A 16,335-nucleotide genomic window follows, 5' to 3' on the forward strand; every position below is an offset into this window, starting at 1 on the left:
TGGCCTCATATATGTCATAGTGCCAAAGGACGGCACATTAGGCCAAATATCAGTCACAATTAAAGAGTCTGTGCAGCCTCCGTTCTTCAGGCTTGGTAAGTGGTCCCAAAATCCAGCTGAGAATAGCAGGAGGATGAAGAGGCATGTCCGTATTTATGACTTACCCATATTTTCCTGGGTTTTTGTGGGTTTTCTTTTTGTGGTCATGTGTGTAGAAAATGTCAAAATATGTAATGTCCTGGGAAAGTCTTTGCATTAAGCTTCACATTTCTTAGCTCAGAAAGTATTTTGATAAGACCTTCAATTAGGAATTAATCTCTTTCCATGTTCCCAGTATAAGCATGTCTGAGACACCTTTAAAGTGGGTTGATATTAAAAACTGAATATCATCAACATGCAGCAACAGCAGATGTGGGGTCACCAAAGATGACTGGAGCACTTGCCAGCATCCCAGGATCTCCCTGTGATTCAGTTAAAACACAGTTACATCCAGATTAATTTATTATTTCTGAGGCCATGCAAAGGGGTTTACCTGTGGTGATTCTCCTCTTTCTTCACATTTAAAAGTTCTCTTTGAGTTGGCTGCCTTTTTTCACCTGAATGCTGAATTAGGGGGAACTGACATCTCTGCCTGGTGCTGAGCCATCTGTCAGTACAGCCCCCTGGGCTGAGCTGGCCACAGGAACGTCATCCTGACAGTACCAGCTGCTGATGTACACCACACTGGCAACCCAGAGTCTGCTTCCCATCTGCAACAAGATGATCAATGCAATTGCCAGGCCAGCAGCCATCCCAGCAACTTTTCTAAGACCAGAAAGGATGGTGGCAGATGTCCAGATATCTCATGGCAAGTAGAATAACTGGGACATTTTGTCTTTATCTGTGATGGATATTTGTAAGGGAAATACACAAGGCAGTAACGTTATCACGAGACCACGCAGATCCTCAAATCAGCAGATAATTCCAACATATTCAAGCAGACTTCTGGAGAGAGTAAGGATCTTCTGAGAGTGTCAAGACCTTGTATGTGAAAGTAACATATTCTGCTGCTGAATTTGTCACTGTAAAATCCAGTGGAGGGAGGCTGGCCATCAAATGACGTGTGTACCGTATCATGTTCATCTCATTACTGTGGGAGTGAATTTATGCTAATTGCAGCAGAAAGAAGGGAAACACAGGTAGTTGGTTTAGGCAGGACAAAGGAGACTTTGAAACTTGAATTAAGGCATGCAACAGACACATGGGCAGCCTACTATGTAATAAGACCCTGATGTCAGCAGGCATAAGATTGCTTCCATCAGTGGGTGTCGGCGACTGAAGCATGGACCCAGACGGGCAGGGAATCTGAATGGTTTATTCAAAGGAGTGAGCTGGTTTTATACACTTTTCTAAGGCACTGTATTTCCTTGTATGGTGTGACCTATCCCGTGTTACCACATCAGCAACACACTTTCTCAATGTTCTTCTATGGGATCATCACTCACTGTTCACCTGTGTATCAGCTCCTGGCAGGCTCCTCTCCATAAGGGTCTGCTGTGTGACTCCTCCTTCCCCCAGGGTCCGGCAGAGACAGGCCTCTCTGTGCCACCATGTGCTCCTTTGTGCTGCCATGTGCCTCTGCAGGCAGGTTTTACAGCTCACAACCCAATTCTATCTTATAATTCCCCATAAGTGGAGAAGTGAGGGCAGTGGTAGGGGGAAGAGTTGGTTGTAAGCAGCATTTTGCTGTCTGTCATTTAGGAAACGTGCTGTTTAAAGACAATTCACTAAGCCAGTGGAACTGAAGTTTGTTATGAGTGATAAGGAAGCTCCTAAAGGCCAAGTCTCAGAATTATTTTCAATTAATCTTTGTTGAAGTATTGCACTTTTGTCAGTAGGATTAGCAGGTACTTTCAGCTCTACTTGACTGCAGCACTAGAGGTGTTTTCTACCACTTGAATTGATAAATTCGTCAGCTGCCCAGGCTACCACTCAATAATTCACAGCTCCAGCAGCTTGACTCACGTGGTGTATCTGCTGTCAGTCAGGCAGAGCTGATTCAAGAGAGGCTGGCTCACGTGTAAACACTGGCACGGGTTGCCCGGAGCCAGAGGTAGCAACATTCAAGATCGGGTTGGATGGCACTCTGAGCAACCTGATCTGACGAAGATGTCCCTGCTCAATGTAGGGGAGTTGAACTCGATGACACTGAAGGTCCCTTTCAACCCAAATCATTCCATGATTCCATGAAAGATGGGTGCTGTGTTTCCATGCTGCATTTGCTCCTCCAAGCATGTCTTTATGACAGAAGGATTTTATTAATCAATCACTACATCTGGCCTTGTATGGCTCTGAAACTAACAGGGAAGTTGTAATCTGTCAGTGGCTCTGCAACAGTTGTGTTGAGATTACATATCAGTTGCTTCTGGATTGATTTATGTGGCTCCTTCTCTTAAGGTAAGCAGCCCTCTGCACAAACACAGCTGATCCTCTGCACAGATCCAGGCAGCACTGTCCACCAGAGGCCACGCTGGAACCCAACATATAAAGCTCTCCCAGATTCTGTCAGACCTGCTGAAGTAAGTGGAGTGTAGCACCATTTCAAAGATGTGAATGGCTCTGTATCCCCCTTGCACTCCTTTGGAGCTATAAGGAACCAGTTCAGCCTGTTTAATTGTCACTGAAGGAAAAAGAACCAAAGATATCAAAATCCTATTAAAAGCTACTGGAACATGACTTTTAAAGCTGGTTGTGGTTGTCAGCAGTGCTGAGGAAGATATTTAGGAGTATAGTAAGTTTGTTTGTCATTGCTGAAAAAAGAGATTTTTTGCAAACAGCATGAAAACCAGCAGAATTGGGACTGAAGAGATGACAATTACAGTGAAGAAGTAGTGGTGGCTATCAGCAGCAAATTCTACCCAAATCTGAAGTGAACTGTGGAATAATATGCAATAGTAAAGAGCTACTTTACTAAAACAAACTGACAAGAATCTGCCTTCTCAAAAACCAACAAAATAAAAGAAATCCCAGTTCAAGATTTGCTTTGTGGTGCAGCAGACACTGTCAGGGCACAGTGGAGGCAGCTGCTCCCCACGGGTCAGGTGGCCAGGAGCCAGCTGCCCTAACACAGCCAGCAGGACAGCTGGGGACCAGCCACAACACCTGAGTGAGGCAAGCAGGGCACACGTGGCACAACAGCCAGGGTCCAGATTGCTAGACAAGTCTCCAGGGATGAGGAAGGTCTGAGGTCAAGCATGGAAATCGATCCTCGGGTCAGGGTTGGGTCTGGTGATGGTAACCAAGGTCAGGCATAGTCCAGTGGTTGCCAGGCAGGCCTATTGTGATGAGGCACATCTGAAATCAATTGAGGAAGTCAGACCATGAATCTGCAGGCAAATTAAGCTTGCAACACATTTACAAATTTATTATTTTAATCCAGGGAAGCTTCTTTCCTTTCCTCACTTTCTGCAGCCCCTGGATCCCTACCCCAGATTATCTCACTCCGTTGACTATTAGTCTCCAGCAACTGTGTACATGTACCAGCTCACAGGATTCCACAACTCAACATGAGTCAGTCCTGATCTGTCTCCAAGTAGCACACTTCAGCAGGAGAACCAGAGCTGCAGGGAAAAGTTTTTGAAGCAGTCCTCAGAAAATGTGCTTGTTTTGAGTAATAGGTGATCTCAGCACAGTGCAAGGCTCATTGGTCTGTGGAATGTACTGGTTTGGGATGTAATAGTGAACCACAGCCTTTGGACAGTACCAAAGATGACTTCTGATCACTGAAAATTGTTATTTTTCTTTTTCTTTCTGGTTTTTTTTTTCCTAATAATACATTTAAGCCAGTCTTTCAGTTTTGTGGTGCAATACTTCATTCAGTAGCAACCAGTGTTCATTGACAGTACAAACATCACCTGTGCAGAGTCTCTAGGCAGGGATCCTGCAGTTTGTGCTGTGAGAAGAGAGTCTTATGTATTGTAAGTATGCTGAGATATTTTAAATATGCATACTTATGATCATGGAGAGGTGGGTTGATATTTTTTATCAATCTTATTTTGAACAATTGCAACAACTGGGAAAAAAAAGTAGGGATCAAGCCTTTGAGCACAGCCCTCCCCTTTGGGATGAAGAGTACTTATGTAACTATTTGATGTTTGGTTTTCTGTAAATATTAGACAGATGAGCTTCTTTAATAATCTGATGTTGTTAAAGGGCTACTTTGGTTCTTCAGTATGGTTTTAAAATTTTTGGGATAGCTACACTTCACAAAAAAAAAAAAAAAGAAAAATGCCCTGTAAAAAGATCAGTAATTGAATTGAATAAAAGATTTTAAGAATGCAGGTAGAATAATTCTAAACTTGCATACATGTATTTTGTACTGTGATGCTTACGATTCATAGTTGCGAGAGGCCTTTGGATAGAAAGCCTGCACTGAGATATTTTCTAAAAACCAAAATGTGCCTGAGCTCCCAGATGATGATGACTCAAAAAAGAATCTGTGGGCAGAAACCTTTTCTCATCTGGTCAGGAGGAATTTGACTCCTTTCTTTAAGGCCTGGGGATATCCAGTCCAGGAGAACCCTTCCCAGCAGCTGGCTGTGATTTTTTTTCCCAGCTGGTCAGATAGTCCCATGAAGCAATGTATCTCCTAAGCAGGTCTTGACTCATGAAAATGTGATTGTCTGTCATAAAGCCAGTGCTCTGCAGTAGTTTTAAATGGTGTCTGAATGGTGTGGTGTCCTAATGAATCTGAGAAGTACCTCTGCATTGTACACGTGATAGAAGAGCTCATTCTTGGCTCCCTCCCAAGACTGCCTTTTTCTGTGTGGGTTCTACTACTTCCTTTCCAAAAGGAGTAGTTTTAACCACAGAAGGGGAAGCATTCTCTCTCTTATTACCAATGAAACCAAGCAACCCCTTCCCATTTTTTACTTTGTTTCTTTATCTCCAAAACATTCTCTGTTCCAGACCTACTCTGATTTCAGGTATGCAAAGTTTGTTAATTATAATCATTAGGAGAAGAGTTGGAAAGGGGGGGAAATGTCACTTTAAAAACAGAGATGTTAGGACATAATAAAGCTGGAAATAAATGGAAGAACTCAGGTCAAATTATGGCTACATCATCATTTAAAGGAAAACCTTGATGGACAGCACAGGAAAGGCCTTGATCTGTGTTTAATGCTCTGAAAGAGGTTGCCTTCATGCTCTGATTTCAGAGTTGGCAACTGTGTAGTGAGAAACAGCTGCTTTAGCTCATGTCAGAAGTAAGAGTGTTCAGGCAGCGAACTTACCTTCTTGATCCTTAGCTAGAGTAAATTTGCAGGCATCTCATGAGTGTAAAATTGTGGCAACTCAGTCTGCATGAGAATCTAGGACAGCAGGTGCCTCACCTTACAGGATTGAATGTCATGGCAGAAAAGCAGCACTGGAGTGTGTTTACAGTGGTCTGTTTTGATCTCCAATCTAAATAACCAGATCAATGTCCTGTTCTTAAATGCTACACTGAATTTCCCCTATGTTAAAACACGGACTATAGCACAAGCCAGTTTTTATGGTGCATTTCAAGATCCTGAGAGGAGAAATTCCTTGTCTTATGGCTGTGTTTTCTTTTTCTAGTGAATGTTGCAGAATTCTTACCTTGTTGTAAGGCCACTGATGCACCACAAGGGACTGCAGTGACAGTCACAGGCTCTCTGCATCTCCTCCTGGTCATATGAATGTAGATCACAGGGACACTGAGAGAGTGCAAGTGACTTGCTGTGAGCAGGAGATAGTGCTGAAGTGCTGGACCTCATGATCAGCTGAGGCCTTTCCAGGAAACCAGCAGATTGTCCAAAAGCCTGTCAAGATAAATGATTTATAATTAAGCAGCAGGATGTGAAAAAGTTTGTTCAGGTATGTAAACTGATTGCATATAAAATAAAAAAGTGTTTATATTTCCTTGTAACCAGGTACAGACATAAAGGCTAAAATCATAGGATTTGTCTTAGACCATGTGAGATAAACAATGGATAACCAGAATGAACAGGACAACTGAAGTGGGGGTTGTGGATCCTTTGGATAAAAAGAACCTTTCAAGGCCAGCAGTACCTGTTAGTTTTCCCAGTTAGTATTAATACCTTACACAAGACTGCTTAGGAAATAATTTCAGAAACACTAAATTTTAAAAGGCAGAACATGATGTGTGTCCAGTGCCAGAACTTCTTTAAATGCCATTTCTCTCTTTTATTTCTCCCAGACAACATTGTATGCTCTTCATCTGTGGTCTACAAGAAAAGGTAAAAGGAAACAAAATTTAAAAGGAAAAAAAAAAGAAGTAAAGGGGGAATCAGTATGAGGGACAGCAGGCATGCAAAGAAAATAAAGAAGTGGAGAAATGGATGTTGTAAGGGAACATGAAAGAATCTGAGGTGGGATAAAACAGAAAAAGACAAAGAGTAGGGGAGTAATTCTCTGCTTTGTCTGAAAAAAGAACAGACACCTTGGAGGAAAACTTCATATGAAAGTCCTTATAAAAAGACAGTGGGTGTCATGAAAAGCACATACATTTCACTTTATTTCATCTCTTGGCTTGGCAAGGGTCATCATTTATTAGAGAAAGTCAGGTATATCCTATAAGGGAAGATTCAGCTGTCAGAGCTCAACACAAAGAGAGCAGCATGCTCAGCGTACAGATGTAATTAATAGGTCTGGCCATAAGTATCAACACTGGATGTCCTTCTGACATGGCTCTAATGATGTTTTTCCAGCTGAAGACAGCATCTCAAAGACTGGGCATCATGAGCTTTCTGGAGAAAACCAGGAGCTAGCTCAGGTTTGAACCACAAGATAATTTTGTTGCAGCAGTCAGAGTACCTGCACTCTATGGTGTGTGTACTCTCAGAAATGAATGTCACTGTGGCTGCTTTCGTCAGGCCCGAGTTCCTTTCCAAAGCAGAATTTAATGTGCCAAGGAGTGGTGAACATCCAGGTCTTGTTCTGAGAGGCAGCTGGGATGTGGCCAATATGTCCACCTGAAAACAAGGACTGCAGGAGTCATCATGAGGAATGCCATTCTGATAAACTTTTTGTGCTTCCCACCCAACCTCTGGGTTCAGTACACAGGATTGTCCTTCTGAAGCTTTCTGAAAGTGCTGTACCTGACTGTCTGTCTTCACCTCTGCCTCTTGCTATAACATCTACTGCCTCCTGAATCAAAACAGACTTGAGGGGTAAAGACTGATTCTTATCTGTTGGAGATAGGCACCTCCTTCAGCCAAATCCATACTGAAGAGGGGGTCAGGAACCTCCCTTCAGCAATTCTGCAGGCAAACCCAGCATCATCTCCCAAGATCCCGCTTTTGTCATGACACCTCAAGAAACTCTTTGTCTTCCAAATTTGGGGCATGGAGATTGTTTCTAACAAGTTGTATTTTCTTGCAAACCAATCTCTTGGTATGAGTTTTGCTCTGCCCCATACAACCTTCCAGGAGCCAGAACTGCATCTGCCTCTAAAATCTCTTGTAAAACATTGGTCATTCTCTGTGTGTCTTATCTGCCTCTTTTTCTTCCTCAAAACCCTGTTGCTGTAATTTCCAGAACTGATCTGAGGGAAATAAAAAAGAGAAGTCTATTGCAATGTTTGGGTTTGCTGTCGTGTTGGACAAGACAAAATAGTTTTCTGCATTGTGAAAGTATGCAGCAACTTTGGAAACTAGGAGGCAACGATTTGCAACAGCCAAGCTTTTGGTCCAATGGCTAAACCAGAAACCTGAAAAACACATTTCTTCAGGTAGAAGTGACAAAAATTTATACTCAGATTTTTTATGGAAAAAAAATCACCCAGAACTGGTTTTTCAGGCTGTATTTTTAGTCCCAAACTGGAAACGCCCAGCTCTTCAAAGAGTATGGATATCATTGACGAAAGGGAGCAACATGCAGACTAGAGTTTGGGAAATTTTAGGGAAGCAGAGCATTGCTCAAGACTTCTGTGTATCTGATTTGCAGTGGTGCCTCTGATAGGGGTCTTCCACCCTTTTCTCACATTAGAAATTTCTCCGTGGGGGACTCTGGTTTTTATCCTTCTGGCTACATTTAATTGCTTTCTCTCTTTTTCATTGCCATGCCTCATCCTGTCATATCTCAGCAGAATCTCCAAAATCTTCTTTCTGCTGCATCGTGGGCAAACAGTGGCTGGCACTGAATACTACACAGCCTGCTCTGTTTCTGTCTTCACAAGTAATTCTCCAAAGTGTTCAGGGCCTTCTTCCTCCCATGCTCTACAGATGAACACTACGTTGTTCCTGCTCCTGGCCAGTCCAGCACACTCAGAAATATTCTCATCTACAGATGCCAAACACACAGAAAAGTTAAAACCTCTGTGTTGAGAGGCTGGGTTGTGGGAATGTGGGACACGTCACTCAGAAGACATCCTCATGCAAAGAGCAGAATTAACATTTATTACATTTAAAAAAAAAAACTTATCAACACACAGTGTGCTGAAGGAGAAGGAAACATTAAAACCATTAATAATTTTTCCATTCAGAGGAGGAACAAGGGCACTCCAGTGAATGCTGTTCTTTCAAATTCTGCTCTGGTGATTTGAAGGATGAGTATCCTTTCATGAAACAGTGATGGCTTTTTCCACATCATTGAGATATTGACTGGACCAGGAGTCAAGGAAAGTGCTGAAGAATTAGCTCTGAAGGAGGAGAGTGGACCAGCAGGACCTTGACATCAGCCTGAGCTATTTCACCCAGGACTGATCTCCAGCTTGTAAAGGGATGCAGGGGCACAAGCTGGGAACTGAGGTCCTTTGGAGCTCAGATTTTATGTCCTTCCTCAGAGAAGTTCGACTGCCCGTTCACAAATTCGATAGCAATTTGTGAAGCAAAGGACGTTATTCCAGTTACTGAAAGTGTTGGGGTCCATGTTTCCCTTGACATGAATTGCAGCACATTTTTCTGCAAAGAGTAAATTGGGCTCCCCAGGCTTCCAAAACCTGTAAAAGAAAGTTCCTTGATTGGAAATGCCCTAGCATGCATGACAGTGGATGTGGAGTCACCTCAAACAGTTGTGGAAAAGGAACGTTACTGCGACAGAAATCAGGAGCCATAGTTTTGACTAGAAAACTAGTTAAGCTTTCTGACTTGCAAAGCAGTTGAAGACAGAAATACCTGCCTTACACAATGTATTGGTCACTTGGACTGCAGGCATGAATTACAGGGCCCTCCTCACTCCACCAGGATACTCACGTGGCTGTCTTTTCATACGGAGTCTGATCCACCCACTGCCACTGCCCATTTTTGTGAGCAGATAAGCCTATGTAGTATTTTGTTTCATAGACGTTAGTAACTGTTTCTTTTGCCAAGTTGAAGAGGAAATCCTGGAAAAAAGCACAGTGTCCATGAGGGGCAGGACTGAGCACAGGGAGGCATCAGGAGTCCACCCTGCTGGTGGCAGAGGGGAGCTGGTGCTGCAGGGGTGCAGCCAGGACCTTCCCCCTCCCCTGCAGGACAAGGAGGGGCTCCGAGTGCCCTCCAGGGCCCAGCACGGTGTCTCTGGCTGCTGGGTCCCTCTCTCAGCCCTGTGCACCCACCTGCTCTGCCTTGCTGTTGATCACCACCAGCTGGGAGCCCATCCCAGTGCAGTTCTGCTCACTCTCAGCCCATGACGTCTTATCAGCGGACAGGAAATAGCAGCTTCTTTGAAACCTTCTCCAGCCCTTTGGGCAGCACATCCAGCCTTCCACTGTTGGGCAAAAAAATCCTGCTTTTGAACAAAATGTGCTGTCCTTTATGACTGTGAGTTCAATGTAGGGTCCCAGGTGTTAGGAGTGGGGTTTGAACCCCATCTTTAGTCTGGACAGAGATAAATGCTCTCTTCTGCACCCCACAAGTAAAGCTGCCAGCAGTCTGGCAGGCTCCTGTCACAAGGCCCCTGCCTGAAGGGGCCCCTTCCCTTTCTCTGTCTCTCCTGCCATTTCCATGCAACATCTCTTTGTTGAGAGATGTGGCTTCTGCCTTGCCCTTCTTGAGGAAGCAAGATGGGAAGTAGTTGGCTTGGAAATGCTTCCATCAGAGAAGTGTGGTCCAAGCTCTCAGCTCATGCAGACTGAGAGACTTACAGCAAACTGCTCTGACAGCCTTGCTGCCACCACAGGCAGTTCCTTACACAGCCAGGTTATCCAAGAGATCTGCCTTATGGCCAGGAAGTCACGTGGTGGAATAAAAAGCCGCCACAGATATATCCTCACAAAACATGAAGTTGCATGTGGGCAGATCTCTGACCTGAGTTTGGGAACTTGCACTACAGGCATTCCAGCACTCCACATTACCCTAACTTCATGTGTGATTGCAGCTCAGTTCTCCAGCTATTCCTAACTACTTAACATCATCCTCCCTCCTCTGTCCCTCACACTGAGCATGGTGCTTGTGTGAACAGGCAGTGAGCCGGCACAGGGAGTGGAGCTGGATTGAACCAGCCTGTATAAAAACACTTTTATCTAGATCAGTAGACCAGACTTGCATTAGAGGGGTTGTGTGAGGGGAAGAGTAGGAAGGTTGGTCAAATGCAGGTGTGGAACGACCCACCCTCTTCCACTGGCCTGGAATATGTTTCCATAGCATCCTAAGTAAAAATGTACAATACAGTGTCTTCTTCCCTCAATTCCCCAGATTCCTTCCTTAAAACAATCCACTTGTGACTGACAATGATATTCCCAACCTCAAAGGTTGAGGGGAAAACCAGACTAAATTTTGGTGAAGTTCTTTGCATTGCTTATGAGGCTCTCAGCATCACTCACTTTTGTCTGCAGAACTGCTGGGGACACAGTACCACTCTGTAGAGTTCTGGAGGAGAGTCTTGTACCGGCCGTAGCTTCCATCAAGTAAAGCCACTGAGAACAGAGGAAAGAGAAGGAAAGAGCTATTATCATCATTTCCACCTCATGCATGAGCAACAAGTGCTATCCATCACCTTCTGCTTATAGCCCCTAGAGAGACTCTGTGACGTTAACAAGCGATGAAATCTGGATTGAACAAGGATGTGAGGAGAGCAGACCATTTCTCCCACTACCAGTCACTCCTTCCCTTGGATGAGCTTCTCTCACCTCTGCTGGTGAGAGAATCACTTTCTCAGCTGACAAAGCTGGATTAGAAATCCTCTGAGGATGGGATAAGGAAAGGGACAAAGAAGTCGTGGGAAAAGCTAATGATAGTGGAGAGACCTGGGTTTTGGTGAAGGCCATTTGCCTGCTGGCAGAGGGACTAGGAAATGGGTTTTCCACCTGACAAAAGGCAGTCACCTGAGCCCTTCATCCCGAGGGAATTAAGAGACCCTGGAACCCACCAAGGCAGATGGTCACCAAGGCAGCTTTGATGACAAGGGCAAAAGTAAGGAAGACCCAGATGTTCAGCCAGGAGCAGCTTCTCTCTTCTGCTGGGGCTGAAAAACACAAAGCAGGAGTGGGAATATCCCAGCCCAGAGTCAGGGGCAGGATAACCCAGGTGGCTCCGTAGCCCAACACCCTGCTGGTCCCTTGTTCCAAGGACAGGGGAGCCCCACAGGTGCTGGAAGCAGGTGCTGCTGCCTGTCACTAGCAGTGGGTCAGACCCACAGAGCAGAGAAACACAGGGGTTGCCCTGAGGCTGCTTTTTATTTCCCTGTTTATCACAAGCCCTGTCTGTATTCTGCCCAAACCTCACTCCCCCTTTGTCCTGTCAGACCTCCTTTCTCCTCAACGCATCTTCCTCCTTGCCCTCTGTTACCCCTGTCTGTCACTGATTGCTCTTTCTGGACCTCCCTCCTCTTCCTCTCTCTTTAGAGCTTCTTTCTCTCACTACCTGTATTTTGGCTCTGTACCGGGAGCCCCTTTCTGCAGTGGCACACTGCCCCAAAGGAGTGAGTGCCCAGCTCAGCGTGGGCACAGCCAGACACACAGAAGGCATTGTTTCCACAGGGGGGAAAGGCACTTGGGAACTCTTGGGAGAGCCTTGGCTGGGTTGTCCTTCAGAGATGGGAGCACGGATTGTGCTCAGCTTGATGCAGACAGCTTTACCAGGGGAATCAGAGAAGGATTGCACCCTTCAGTCCCATTGTTTACAGACAAACCACTGAAGGGAGTAGCAGACCATGGTCTGCCTGGACTTCCATTCCCCCTGGCTCTAGGAAAAAGGCCATTCTGCCAGCCTGGGCACTGCCCAGTTCCCTCATCTGCTGCTTTGCTCTTGTCCTAAGCCCCATCTCCTGGTAGGAGGCCGGCCACCGTACCATGCCCAGCATCCACCCCAGCCCTGCCTTTCCCCCAATTCCTTTGACAGGAGGACAGAAAGGAAGGAAGGTTTGGGGGTTACCTGCAGTTCCAGGACTGACTCTCCCTTGGTGATTCATCCTCTCTACCACAGGATCACTCTTCTCCAAGGGTGCTCATTACCACTTTGGCTGCAAACACAGCCTTCCTCCTGCACAGAGCACCTCCCACACTGCTGAGGAGCCTTCGTGGGCTCTAATCTGGTGTGGAGAAAAAGCCATATCCTGGGTGTACCCCAGAGCACATGGAAAGTGGGGAACTTCCGTCATTTCTCTGCCAGGATATTTCAAAATATGCTGGTTGCAACACAGAAACTGACCAAGGAAAAGGAAAACAGATGAAGGGGAGCATCACTGCAGCTCAAACCATCTCCCTTTGCACAGCCTCAGGCAGTTTCACAGGACATGCATGGCCTTCCCTCTCTGGTGCTTGCTCTTTCCTGCTGAGGGACCCTGGGTGTGAAAACACATACCCTGGCAGGTACATTTGGCATTTGCTAGCAAAGGGCTAAACCCACTGAGCACAGCCTGCCAAAGGGAGCCAAAAATGACAGGAAAGCATATCTGTGACTCAGTCTGGGCAGTGCCCATGTGCATCCTGAGCCCAGAAATCCAGAGCACAACAAAGAACTTGCCAACGCTGTCTTTAACTAATTCCTCTGGAAGGGAGGACGGAGCTTGGGGCAGAAGGGTTCCTTATGACCTGGCATTGTGGGGCAGGAGGATCACTAGGCAGTGCCAGACTCCCTGTGCATGACAGATCATGAAGTTTTCCTCAGCTGTGACTGCACAAGCTGCAGACACACGTGGAATGGACTGAGATGGGAACACAGCCTTTGCTCTAGTTCCATCAGCTGGTTTCTCCCTGTGCAGAGGCATGCAAGGGTGCAGAGACATGGGAATGGGAGAGCTCATGGCAATAGCACAGGCATTTTGGCTGAAGCATCAGCAGATCAGGGCACAGAACTGCTTACAAGTGAGGACAAGGCTGAACTCTCTGGAGAAGAAATCCTCTGATTCTGTTGTTCTGAGCACCACAGGCTGCAGGCAGGGTCAGACCCTACATTTCTAAACACGGTCATGTAACCAATGTTCACAAGCTCTCACCCCACATAAAAACACATGCACATGACTTGTGCAACCTCCAGTCTCCCACCACCAGCCCGGGAAGTGCAGCTGCAAGAACACATCCCCTTTGTGGAAGCAGGGGTTCCCCAGTCCCACACGCTTCCCGCTGCAGATGGAGGGTTCGTGTGTAGCCACACCTCTTGCAGCAGCCTGTGAAGCACAGCTGAAAGCACAAGGTCCCGCTGTGCCACTGTTGGACCGTGGCTCTGTGCCTGCTGCAGCCCTCACTGCCATGAGCGAGGTCACCCACGGCACTCAGCTGCCAGGGAGCTTCTTACACACAGAGGTGGCCAAGGTGCAGAGCACCCTGAGCTCGATGGCCACTTCCTTCCCACTTCTCTGTCCTCTCTCTCTTACAATGTTCTTGCTTCTTCTCAACTTTGTTTTCAGCCTGTTTCCTCTCTGTCTCAGAAGCCTGGCCCTCATGTCCTGGTTACTGTTATGCTGGTCATCATGGTCTCTAACAGCCAGAATTTTGGGCCAAATGCCTCCTCAAATAGTTGCAGGTATTCAATTCACACAGCTCTTTGCATTCACACTCCTATTTTATTGCTTGCTGCTGTCCAGGCCACCTGACCACCATGAAGTGGGATGGGTAAGGCTCAAGAGGGTTCCAAGTATGAAGGACAGCAAGTGTGCTCGTGTTCAGAAATGAACGTGGTGGAGGAAGTTCTCTCTTTCTCAGTGGTTGGTGGCAGTTTCTCCACCAATGTGAATCCCCTGGGCAGTCCTGTTTCCAGTTTTCTTGAATTCCAAATGATTTGAAGGAAAAGGCTGACCTGAAACAGGGACCTAAGGGCAAGCAGCCTGGGAGGAAATGCTAACAAAGCAAAAGGCAGAAAACATGGGAGAAGTGCTTCCAGCAGGGACAATGGAGGAAGAGAGGATTAATCCCAGGGGGAGTTGTTCCCACTGTGCCTGCTTGCTTTGCCCTCTCACAGGCTGAAAAGCAGCCCCACAGCCCTGAGCCCCAGCCGGGTGGGAGCGGGGCAGCTCACAGAGCGGCTGTCAGCCTCAGCAGCTTGTGCTGCTGTTTTGGAGCTTTGTTCTCAGCAGTAAAGTACAAGCAGTCCCAGAGGACTCTGCAGCATCCTTATCACGCAGCTTCCTGAGACAGCTTATGGGGAACCCAAGGATGAGATGGGCTCTGCTGGATCTCACACTCACCAATGAGGCTGAACTGTTGGGGATGTAGAGGCTGAGGTCCAGCTTGTCTGCGGTGATTCTGACATGTTGGTGAGTCAATCCTTGCAGGGAACATGAGGTCCAGGACATGGCCTCTCAGATGGACAGAGAGGTGGACTCTCAGAGGTGGACTCTTCCAGATCTTGATTCATCCCAAACTCCCAGGATGAATCACCCTTGTTTTCCTCCTGCTCTGTACCCACAGGCATCACTCCTACATGGAATCCTGCCTTCTTCCTACAGCCGAGGTGAGAGGGCCTCATCCAGACCTGACAGCGGCTGCTGCTCACTGCAGGCTGACCCCAGGAGTGGACACCCAGCCGAGGGACCTGCTGGTCAGCTCTGTCCTTCAAGGGCTGTGCACCTTCAGCTGGCTTCACCACTGCAGGCCTAACCCTCCTGTTCTGGGATGGCTCTTGTCTGGAGGAGGGACAACAGGAAATCTGCTCCTTGTCCTGCTCGTGGGCTAGGAGTTATCACAGAGGGAGGCCTAAAGGGGAGTCCTGCATGGCAAAAGCCAGAAGCTCGTGGGAATGGTGCTAAAGACCCCAGACAAGGCAGGCCTTTGCAGCCAGTGCCAAGCCCAGCAGTCCAGGCTGGTGTTGGGAGGAGCTGTGCCACTGCAGAGCATGGTTTCTGGGCTGCAGATGGAGAGGCCCTCACTTGCAGGGCTACACTGGATATGTGTAAACAGGCATTTTTTCTGCTAGCAGGCTTTCATCCTGCTGCAGCCAGGCAGGGCAACAGGACAAGGCAGCTGTTTGAGCTGGGGTCAGTGCTTTCTGCCTGGCCTGATTTGTGTGGGGTTTTTTTATGTATACATCCTGTTTCTTCCCTATGTCCCTAGATAAGTACATACTGTCCCTACACGTTGTGTCTCACTGCTGCCTGGAGCTGTGCATGTGGACCTGCAGCCACCATGCACTGCTGTTCATACAACTGCTCCCACTGGATTAGGAAGCCAAATCTCCTGGGCACCTTGTCTCCAGGGCGAATTCCCCTCTCTCTCTGGGACACAGAGAAAGGATTCACTTTCATGGGTAGGACTGAGGCGCACAGACAGGAGCTGCACATCCAGTTGCACTCCCTGTGGGGAGCTGGCACTGTTTGGTTAGGGAGGCTTAGGCACAGGATGTTTCCTGAGGAAAGAGAAGTGAGGACACAGGAGGCAGGAAGTGGGAAGGGGTGGAGTAAAGGGAGATCCATGGTGTCCAGCAGGACACGAAGGCAATTCAATAAGCAATGAAGTTCTGGATGGGATGTCATGTGCAGCAGGAGCCCTGCCTCTTCAGCCTCTTCTGCAGCATGATCTGGCCTGGGCAGGCATGCCCTTACAGGCACCACTGAGGATTTGGCTGTCCAGGAATGCTGCTGCCTCAGGTGAGCCTGGAATCAGCTCTGAGTCAGGAAGAGGACTTCTTCCTCCAGGTGGCTCTGAAGGCCCAGTGTGGATTGTTTCTCCCATGGCAGCAAGTCCAAAGGGAGGGCCACAAAGATGAAGGCAATGAGGACAGAGACAGAGGGCTGGAGCACAAGCTAAAAGAATTGGGATTGTTCAGCCTGGGAAAGAGAAGATTCCAAAGTGGTCTTATAGCAGCCTTCCAGGAGGCTTCCAAGAAGGCCGGAGAGGGACTTTTTACAAGGGCATGTAGTGATAAAGCCAGGGGGAATGGCTTTAAACTGAAAGGGGGCAGGTTTACAGCAGGTATGAGGAAGAAATTCTTTTCTGTAAGGGTTGTGAGGAATTGGCACAGG

At 47.0% G+C, this 16,335-nt stretch overlaps 1 protein-coding gene across 3 annotated transcripts; it reads right to left on the bottom strand.

Annotated features, from left to right (window-relative positions):
• Positions 1 to 256: 256 nt before the first annotated feature.
• LOC104690330 (C-type lectin domain family 6 member A-like) lies at positions 257 to 16,268 on the bottom strand. Of its 3 annotated transcripts, none has more exons than XM_039561376.1 (7): positions 12,312 to 16,268; positions 11,308 to 11,403; positions 10,763 to 10,855; positions 9,557 to 9,708; positions 9,213 to 9,343; positions 5,617 to 5,819; positions 257 to 3,333 (listed from the first exon to the last, which is right to left on the bottom strand). In XM_039561376.1, the coding sequence occupies exons 1-6, from the start codon at positions 12,346 to 12,348 to the stop codon at positions 5,777 to 5,779; spliced, it is 552 nt and encodes a 183-aa protein (XP_039417310.1). In that variant the 5' UTR covers positions 12,349 to 16,268; the 3' UTR covers positions 257 to 3,333; positions 5,617 to 5,776. The 3 variants fall into 3 exon arrangements, with proteins under 3 accessions (XP_039417310.1, XP_039417309.1, XP_039417303.1); XM_039561375.1 differs by having other exon boundaries at positions 5,617 to 6,992; XM_039561369.1 differs by having other exon boundaries at positions 5,617 to 8,959.
• Positions 16,269 to 16,335: the final 67 nt, after the last annotated feature.

The sequence above is a fragment of the Corvus cornix genome, chromosome 1, assembly GCF_000738735.6.
Source record: "Corvus cornix cornix isolate S_Up_H32 chromosome 1, ASM73873v5, whole genome shotgun sequence".
Lineage (NCBI taxonomy): Eukaryota > Metazoa > Chordata > Aves > Passeriformes > Corvidae > Corvus > Corvus cornix.

Excerpts from the sequence above, each read along its gene's own strand:
- LOC104690330 (XM_039561369.1), bottom strand. The coding sequence starts at position 12,348 with ATGAATCACCAAGGGAGAGTCAGTCCTGGAACTGCAG. Across the intron at positions 9,709-10,762 it reads CAGCAGTTCTGCAGACAAAA|TGGAAGGCTGGATGTGCTGC; the intron begins GTGAGTGATGCT and ends TTTGCCCAACAG. Across the intron at positions 9,344-9,556 it reads TCAACAGCAAGGCAGAGCAG|GATTTCCTCTTCAACTTGGC; the intron begins GTGGGTGCACAG and ends GCTTTTTTCCAG.